General features: G+C 40.0%; 1 protein-coding gene across 2 annotated transcripts; it reads right to left on the reverse strand.

Annotated features, from left to right (window-relative positions):
* Positions 1-403: 403 nt before the first annotated feature.
* LOC133151524 (coiled-coil domain-containing protein 40-like) lies at positions 404-8,837 on the reverse strand. 2 transcript variants are annotated; one of them, XM_061274637.1, is made up of 22 exons: positions 8,635-8,836; positions 8,125-8,183; positions 7,750-7,871; positions 7,588-7,648; positions 7,407-7,513; positions 7,027-7,111; positions 6,839-6,948; positions 6,551-6,634; positions 6,209-6,428; positions 5,724-5,881; positions 5,256-5,378; positions 4,829-4,950; positions 4,210-4,453; positions 3,939-4,121; positions 3,347-3,592; positions 2,894-3,107; positions 2,623-2,792; positions 2,459-2,550; positions 2,264-2,378; positions 1,011-1,199; positions 884-931; positions 404-691 (listed from the first exon to the last, which is right to left on the reverse strand). In XM_061274637.1, exons 3-22 carry the CDS (start codon positions 7,864-7,866, stop codon positions 458-460), a joined length of 2,922 nt encoding a protein of 973 aa, XP_061130621.1. In that variant the 5' UTR covers positions 7,867-7,871; positions 8,125-8,183; positions 8,635-8,836; the 3' UTR covers positions 404-457. The 2 variants fall into 2 exon arrangements, with proteins under 2 accessions (XP_061130621.1, XP_061130622.1); XM_061274638.1 differs by lacking the exons at positions 2,264-2,378; positions 2,459-2,550; positions 2,623-2,792; positions 2,894-3,107 and having other exon boundaries at positions 8,635-8,837.
* Positions 8,838-9,393: the final 556 nt, after the last annotated feature.

Genomic DNA, 9,393 nt, shown 5'->3' on the forward strand with positions numbered 1-9,393 from the left:
GGTCACCAGCAAGCCAGGGAACATTGGCGTTGGTAAGCATAGATAAAACAGTGTTAAAATGATTGGTGTCATGTGATTAGCTTACTCAATTTGATAATTCAAATGAACATAAAGCTTGATCAAATCTGAATGTTTACTTCAACAGAATGGGCCATGGAAAAATATTTTAACTGGGTCACTAGAACCTTGCAGTATAAGTGCAAAACTAAGTCTTAAATGAGTGGAAAGCCATTAGCCGTGCCTCGCTGAACCCTGAGGTTGCGCCCTTACAAAAAAACCCAACTTTAAGGCCGTGTGCAAACCCTCGCTAACCTCCGCTGCTCAGTTGTAGCTGTAGCTTGGAACACCTAACCACAATCCACAGAAAGTGTTACAATAAATCATGTTTTTATTATTGGTTTACAATAGTTTGATATATTGATCAAGCCCTCATTCTCCTGTTGTACTGTTGTTCATTTTATTCCACTCTGTTGATGCCTCCTTCAAGGTCTGTAAATTCTGACAGTGACCGCAGCACCTTCCAGAGTGCTCCCTGGTACTTGGGCATTTCCACCCAGACACGGTGGATTATATTGTTGATCTCATGTAATCGCTCTGTCTCACCCTGCAGAGCAGCTTCAAGCGAAGTAGTGGTTGATGGAGTGCCATCAATCATCTCCTGAATTTTCTTGGCCTTGTTCTGAAATTCATCCTGTGATGGACAATTGTACACAATCATAGGAAAGCTGACAGGACCAAAAATCTTTCACTTCCATCTTATAATGTAAAAAAAATCATTAGAACAATCCAGTCTTTACGAACAGTGAAAACAAAACGCTGTAATTTCAGTCTAGAAATAATCTGAATAATTTATGAAAAACAAGGGATGCTCTGACTGATTTACCTGACCCTCTTGAAGCTCTCTAATCTCCTGGTCATACTCTTTCACCAACTGAAAGATTTAGACTGTACGTTAGGTAGTGGTACAATGGCCCTCAATGTATACAATGTAGTATTCCTCAATTCACCACCTTGTTTGTATCTTTGATCTTTCGCCGCAAGCCATCATTCATCAGATTGAGCTCACCCTTAACGGTGGGCTTTTGAGTACTACGGGCCATGACCTCGTTGCGCTCAATGATGTAACCCCTCCTTTCCACAACTGCTACACTGTCTCGTAGTAGCTGCTCACGCTGCTTCATCAGCAAACTGAGCCAACGCTGTAATAATAAACACATCCACGGTACAGTACTCCACAAACAAGCATCTCAACATTTGGAATCCAGGTTAGCAAATCCCAGTAAGTTTTAGCAAACTCTGTGGCCAAAACAAACATTTAGAAGTTGAACGCTGAATATTAATCTTTCATTTTATTAAGACTTTTCTGGGCATTTTTTTATTCCTACATTTTATATTGATTTGAGGGGATCAGTAAAGTATCTCTCGCTATCCATCCATCCATCCATCCATCCATCCATCCATCCATCCATCCATCCATCCATCCATCCATCCATCCATCCATCCATCCATCCATCCATCCATCCATCCATCCATCCATCCATCCATCCATCCATCCATCCATCACGATGCTAGCCGCGACAAAAATGACTGCATGTTCTTATGGAGCCGTTTTTAAAAGAGGCCTTTGAGCTGCACGTGAATATTTACAAGTGGTCAAAGTCATACATGAGAAATACACAAACAACAATAAAATAACACTTGAAAATAATTTTGATGCATTGGGTTTATGTTGCACTTTTCCATAGAAACCTATACTCAAAGGCTCACAGATGATGCAAAATGCTCACGCATTCGCACTCTGGTGGTGGTTAACTACGTGGAGTAGCTATAAGTGCCTTGGGGCAGGCTGACAGAAGCAGTTCCATGCCTACGGCTCTTCCAACCACCATAAACATTCATACACCAGTGTGAGTGGCACTGAAGGCAAGGTTGGGAAAATGTCTTGCCAAAAGACACAACGACCAAAGACTCAGGTAGAGCGGGAATCAAACAGCGCACCCTCTGGTTACTGCCCGATTCCTCTACTGGTGAAGAACAGATACCCATGATCGCGAATGTATTTGTGTATTAGAAAAATGTGATATATATATTTGTAGATCTCAAAAACACGCAATAATCACGGATGTGTTTGTGACCTGCCCTAACCACACTGCAACTCCACTTGTTTATATGGAATATAGAAGACACTGGGACAAGTGAGAAATTTGAAACTTGACACACCTTGATGATTACAGATCTCTCAGAAGAAAAAAAGTGTCTGTACCTCCATACGGTGAACATCATCTCTCATTATTTGGACTTCTTCTTGACCCTCTTGTACAACTAAACGTGTCTCTTTCATAACATGCGTCTTCTTTTCCCACAGCATAATCTGACGCCTGTCACATCAAACTCAGGCTTAGTTGCATGCAGTGTTGACTAGGGCAAAATAGGAATTGATATTGAACAAACAACTGACTCAGCTTCCACCAGACTGCTGATAATTCTCTCTTTTTCCTCCTGGGTCTTCTCCAGTTTGGCCTCCATCTCTATAGACTGCCGTTCCGCTTCCTAAACATTATGTTAGATTACATAAGAATCCAGCAACAATATATTAGAAGAAACTGAGAAGTAAGCGTATACTCTGAGTTTGTGAAGGAAGTCAGTCTCCATCACAGAACTCTCCTGCTCCAAAGCAAGGCGCAGCTCTGAGTTCTTGCTCAGAAGAGTATTGAGCTTTAGCAAATCTCTTTGCAGCATCTTTTTGCTCTTCTCCACCTCATTTTCCTCACGGTGCAAGACTTCAAGCTGGCCTGGAAGCAAGCATGCCAACTCGGGAATTATGTTTGGCAAATATCTATAGCTGTGTACCTGACAATTTATAAGTCTTTGCTTCATTGAAGATGTAACATACGTTCCAGGTAAAGCTTCTTCTGACAGATCACAGTGTACTTTGCCTGCAGTGTGTTATATTCCTTGTTGTGTGACTGAATCTCCAGGGTTATTCCTATAAGTGTTCCTTGATGCTTTAGCCACATCTGTTGATCATTCTTCATTTTCTGTGCTAATGCCTCAATCTGATTCTTTATCGCTTGTACCTTGATTTGCAGCGGACTGAGATCTTCATGCTGAAAACACATGTGCACACACACGTCTTTACTGGATGGCAAAAATGAACTGTAACATGCAAAGGAGGGTCCCAATCAATCTGTGGGCATCATCTGGGTTGTTATGACACATCAGGTATTTTAGATCACTTTCCAGAAAGTATGCAGATGTAAATATAAATATTTATGATGCTAAGAACTTGAATTCGATGCGAGGCTGAGCTCATTTGAATCATAAGGAGGTAAACAAGATTCCTTACCCCAGTTCGAGCTGCAATGAGCTCAATTTTCTTGTTGATGTTTGCAATGGTGGTCTGCTTCTGTCCGATGAGTGCATCAATCGATGAACTGTTAGTCTCGTTTGATGCGATCACCTTGTTGTACTTTCTTATTTCCTCATCAAGCTCCTTCTGCGTTCGGGCCAAATTTTCCAGTTTCTCGTTGATCACATTGCTCTCCAGGGCAGCCGTCATTACGGAACTCTCCAGCTGCCACAGGTGGAAGACCTGGATGACGAAAGGGAATCAAGAATATAATACTGCCATTTTCCTCACTGCTGTTTGCATAACAAATATCAAATGACTGTGGGAAGGGGAAGTGCAAATCAAATAATGTCCTAGGCTAACTGTAATTCATTATTCCAATGCTAATTTTGCAGCAGTTTGTCATACATCAAGCTTTATTGTTTGGTCATGATATAGTGCGCTGCCTATACTACTAACAGAAAATCAATCACCAATCTCAAACTGCTAAACTGCTGTTAAACTGCAAAAGATTGTCTTATGTAGACTTTCTAGTGGTACTTGGATGTGATACTTGATTATTGTTATGCTCGCTAGAAATTCAGTTTACCTTCTCTTTCTTGAGCGCGGCTTTTTTGTTAGTGAGTCGCTGGTAATACTGAGCGGCCTTGTTGTCCATGATCTTCTGCAGCATTTGAGTCATGATGGAATTCTCTATCTCCAGGTGCCTGTTTTTACTTTTCTCCAACATTCGTCTCTGAGCAGTCGCATCATCCTGAAGGCCGTTATCCGTCTGAACACGTAGAACCCATATACACGTATTAATAATAATAATCTGTTTAATAAGATCATATCTGCATCCTTGGAAGTGGTCTGTCAACCTTAGTGAGTTCTTCGAGTGTCCGCTCTGTCTCCCCCAAAGCACGAAGGAAGATGCTGTATTGCTCCTGCAGAGCTTCATGCTGCGCCTGCTTCTGAGCAATCATCTTTTTTGTCACATCACAGTCCATCTCCGCGCAGTTCAGCAACATGGTCAAAGTCTCACTTTTCTCTTGCAGTTCAGAGAGATATTTCTTGTTGCCATCAATCTCTCTGTCCATCACGATCACTTGATGCTCAGCGATGCTATGGGACACATGGCTAACGTGACTGTATTGACCCAACACAGCTATCATTTAATGTTCTTTAGTTGCTGGGCTTTAATATATAGCAGAGGAAATTTAAATGTAATTATTTCTTCATTGTGGCACTATTTCAAAGCAATGTCTGAACTAAATGCAAATTATAACAACTGCAAATGTTGTGCAGAGAAATTGAAAACACTTGTGTAGTTCACGAGATAAGGCTACATTTTTTTAGAACTGGACTATAAAAATGAATCAATAACTGAAGCAATCTTCGCAAAGACTGAGGAGATATGAAAAAACTGTGTCTGAGATTCTCGTTTTCTTTCCTTATGAACCGGATCATGTATTTCCAGCGTTTGTATAACATCCTTACTTAATAGCCTGCTGCAATGCTCCAAATTCCTCATCTTGCTTCCTCATATTAAGCAGGCTGCTGTTCCACTGCTGCAGCAACTGTTTTTGTGCCATTGCCAGAGACTCCATTTGCATTTCAGCCTGAACACACATTTGCATAAAGACAAAGGAGTTACTCCTTCACGGGAATAATGAAATTCCGTACATCTATCGAGCCATCCATTTTCTACACCGCCTGTCTTCATTAGGGTAAGAACATTCCCCTGCTGAGTAAAGGAGAGAAGCTGGAACACCCTGGACAGGTCGCCGGTCAGTCGCAGGGTTAATACAAGACACACATTCTAAGACTCACATTCACAATTACAGTGAAGTAGCAGTCTTTGGCCAACCCTCAAAAGCATATTTTGGGATGTTTGAGGACTGTGGGTATTATGTGCAGTACACACCTCAGAAAGAGCCTCTTTGGTTGCTTGTGTTGTCTCTGCCTGGGCATAGGTTTGGACCTCATATAGGTCCTTCTGTTCTTTCAGTTTGTCCAATTCCGATGTGAGGCGCTCCACATACAAATCCTGTTGGTACAGCAATTTGTTAATTATAATCAGCATCTGTTGAATAAATCCTTTGAACAATAAATAAAGCCTTTGTTAACCTGGAAATAAATTGCTCCTCAAAATGAGAAAGTTGGTTCTCTATTGAAGTCATTGATTAGCAAAACTATTCCCCAAAGAAAGAAAGTTATTTAAAGCCTTGGTGCAATCTATGTGTCTTCTGATGGCAGAAATCTTACCCTTGACTTATTACTTCCACAAATTATAATTAGAAAAACTATCTTATATACCTGAACATACTGAAGGTCAAAAACCTTCATAGAACAGATTGTGGTGAAGTCCTCTGTATTTCATGAGCCAGTTTACCTGCTTGAGTTTCTGGTCTTCAACTTTTGATTTCTCCGTTGAAACTTTTTTTGTCATATTCTTTGTTGCTTTTACATTAGCTTGCAGATCTTCACTGATTTGTTGTGCGAATGTAACATGCAAATTAAGTTTTTCTAATTCGGTCTGCAGCTTGGATGCTAAACAAAAAAAGAAACAGACATGTTGAAGCAGACTCTGACATTGATGTTCAATATCTGATACTTAAATGCACAAGAAAATATAGTTGAGTCCCACCATATTGTCTTGCATATTAGGGAGGGAACAGTTGGCAAAATCCACGGTTCAGTTCTTATCTCGGTTTAGTGCTTACACTTCACGGTACATTTGCATATGCATTGACTCTTTAAAACTATCAATGATGTTTCCCATCAGTAGGTTAAAAGTGAAACTACATGTACACTGAATTATTATGAATTCATTTACTATCATTGGATGGATGAATGGATGGGGGGGGGGGGTCTCACCATTGACCCTGGTCTTGGCGCTCTTGTCCTTAATGTTGGAATTGCGAGCCCTCATTGCCTTCAGTTCCTCTTGTGCTAGTCTTTGGTTTTCTTCGCCCAACAGCTTAGACTTTTGTTGGTCATCTAGTCGAGCCTGGAGTCCTTTTAGCCTTTCCTGTTCCCTGAACACCTGTACATATAAGTCTTCTGTTTGGCCTGCTTCTATCCTCTCCAAGCCCACCTGGACAGATAGCACAAAGAGCAACATGATTAGACTTCTACCTGATTGTACGTGTGAGCAAGGGCAACACAGCATCTTAGATCTTGAGATTTTGGAATTGGAAAAAAATACTAGTGTCCCACTTCTTGTCTTAGTTGCATGGTAAGCCTTTCAAGTTCTTTGTCGAGTTGATTCTTCAGTGCTGCTTGTTTCTTTGCCACCAAAGGCTGTCAAAAAATGAAACAAAAACATCTGAGCCGTTCTGGTTTGTACACGGAATTCAATAACACGCTTTGCTTTTATCATTGTTATTTACATCCCACATACATCTGCTTCAATACTAGACAGTATGTGCAAATGTATAACCAGCCGTTACAATATCTTATGTATCACAAATAATAATTGGGAAAAACGAAAGAAAAGCCACACACATGTTCAGCATCAAGAACGAGAAATTCATCCTCGTCCTCATCTGTAAATGTCTCCCCATCCTCCTTTTCCTCTATTGTATTCATTAGATGGGGTGGAAAATGTTCCTGCTCTGAAACAAAGAGAGGGAGGGGGGCATTTAAGCCTTATCAATATCCATAAAACCCAGTGGATTTTGTAATAAACAGACCAGAAAGTGTGTTCACAACAGGGTCTCCAGCACCACTGCTGTCTGGCTGTGAGCCCACATCAACTGGATCAAATCCAGGCTGATCCTGTGAAAACAACGACAATGACGATTAATCTGGCAGTGATGTTTGTGGTGGTTTGGTTTAAAAATGATTAAAAAAAAAGAAAATATCCCAGCGTGTCCAAACCTGTCCCTCAATGGTTTCAGCTGTTTCCTCCTCTAACATACCTGATTCAAAATGATCAGGATTGTTATCGCTTGCAGATGAGCTGATCATTTGAATCAGGCGTGTTACATGAGGGAAACATTGAAAACGCGAAGGATAGTGCCTCTTAAGGACTGGAGTTAGACATCTCAGGTATTTTGAAAGTCCCATTTACCTGAGGAAAAGGGGACACATTTGCAGTTTGGTCATTTTCATCCTGCTGTTCCATTTCTCCCTCTTTTGCCTCCATTCCATCCACATCCTCTAACTGGTCTACTGAGGCTGGTGAAATAGTAAAATTTCAAAACAATCAGATTGTGATTCCATGTACAGTTGGTTGTATAATTCATGCTAACATGTAAGAAAATGGCTGTCTGGCTGCGAGTCGATATCAACAGGGTCAGGTCCAAGCTCATCCTGTGAAAACAGTGAGAGTAATTCTAATGGTGAGTTTGTGGTCATCATTTGTCTTGAGAATGAAAAAAAAAAGACAAATTTTGACAGTACGATACATTTACCTGCGGAATAGGAGTCACATTTGGTTCACCATAATTTGCAGCTTGGTCATTTCCATCCTGCTGCTCATTTCGTCCCTCTTCTGCTTCCATGTCCCCCACGTCTTCAGCTTTGTCCATTGAGACTAATAAAATATTCAAAACAATCAGATTCTCATGTACAGTCGGTTGTATTCATATTCAAGCCATAATAAAATGAATGTATCCTGCATATGTTTTATAAAAAGGCAAGAATTACAAAATCCAGAACCGACTGCCTTATTTTGAATCCATTGTGAAAATTCAAACTTCTATTAATTCTGTATGGTGACGTTAGGATAGTTATTATTTACGACAATTTAAGATAATTATCTAACGTCTAATTATTTCTTTACCTACCAGTGTATTTGTTGATGGTTCGATTAAAAAGTTCAAATTTTTAATCTTCTGATCTCGGGCTGCAATATTGTACAAAAGGCACACATTTAGGGGACATCATAAAAAGAAAGAGAGAGAGAGAGAGGGGGGGGGGGTTCTTTGAACGCAAATCATTTTCCATTGATTATGACTGATGACTAATAGGAGCGTTATCAACAGTCATAACACATCACGCACCTACGCAGCTACGCCATTGAAGGGCGTTCATACCACTAATCACATACAAGGCAACGCAACTCTTTGTCAATCGTGTCCTAATTCAAACGTGTATTCGTGCTGACGTGGGTTGTGAGATGAATTGAATTCCTTTATTGTCACGTTAACGCAGTGATAACTGTGAAAATGAGTTTGGCAGCTCCACATGGCAGATCATGCACATACATATATATAACAGTATAAAATACAGATAACATGCAATACGAAAATAGAATAATAAACTAGAATGAAGATGTTGCTCTTGCGTCTCCCTACCTTCAAGTAATTTAGCGTTGCACGCTGCTGATTGCCGTCATAGCAGTCATAAAACGCAAAGACATGATGTGTCGAGCTGATGTTGTCTAGTAGGCTTGGCCCAAGAAATACATTTTACATATCTCATCTCACAGGTAACCTCAGACAAAACATATTTATTGTTTTCGATTAATAATACTGCTCATACGTTGAAGAGCACATTTATAACACAAATCACATCACAATCAAGACATCTATTACATTCCATAATTTTATTATTTTATTTATTGATATATATATAGTTTTTTTGTTTTGTTTTTTATTCTTTAAATCATGTTCGAAATAAAGATTCATTCATTCATTAGAGTCGCCCCTTCCTAAAATGAAAATGTGTAATTTAGTCCTGCATCAATTAAATGTAAAGCATACATTTTTGCAGAATACGAAGGAAGGATAAAAAAAATACCTTTGAATCATTTTTATTTGTTGTTGTTGAGGAACTAAATTGCTAAATGGAAAGCCGTGACATTCAAATGCCACATCGGGGCAGCAGAGGGACGTGACTGCGTGAGTGAGAGTGGTTGAGTCGCTTCAGTATGGTTCCATTTGGAAAAATAGGCAGCAATGGCCTGTTTTGTTGCCTTACTCATATTATGTGCAGCAAAAAAGAGGGCAGCCAATTCTTTGATGAAGGCCTGGATTGAATCACTAACCTCCAGTTTTATATTGTCAACTAGGTTGCAAAACAATATCCAATGTAGGTCGCCAGGCATGTATTTC

The sequence above is a fragment of the Syngnathus typhle genome, linkage group LG3 (genome assembly GCF_033458585.1).
Source record: "Syngnathus typhle isolate RoL2023-S1 ecotype Sweden linkage group LG3, RoL_Styp_1.0, whole genome shotgun sequence".
In the NCBI taxonomy this organism is placed as follows: Eukaryota; Metazoa; Chordata; class Actinopteri; order Syngnathiformes; family Syngnathidae; genus Syngnathus; species Syngnathus typhle.

Coding starts and splice junctions, on each gene's coding strand:
- LOC133151524 (XM_061274637.1), bottom strand. CDS start 7,866: ATGGACAAAGCTGAAGACGTGGGGGACATGGAAGCAGAAGAGGGACGA. Junction 7,112..7,406: donor ATGTGTCCCCTTTTCCTCAG/GTAAATGGGACT, acceptor TTGTTTTCACAG/GATCAGCCTGGATTTGATCC. Junction 4,122..4,209: donor CACTCGAAGAACTCACTAAG/GTTGACAGACCA, acceptor CTACGTGTTCAG/ACGGATAACGGCCTTCAGGA.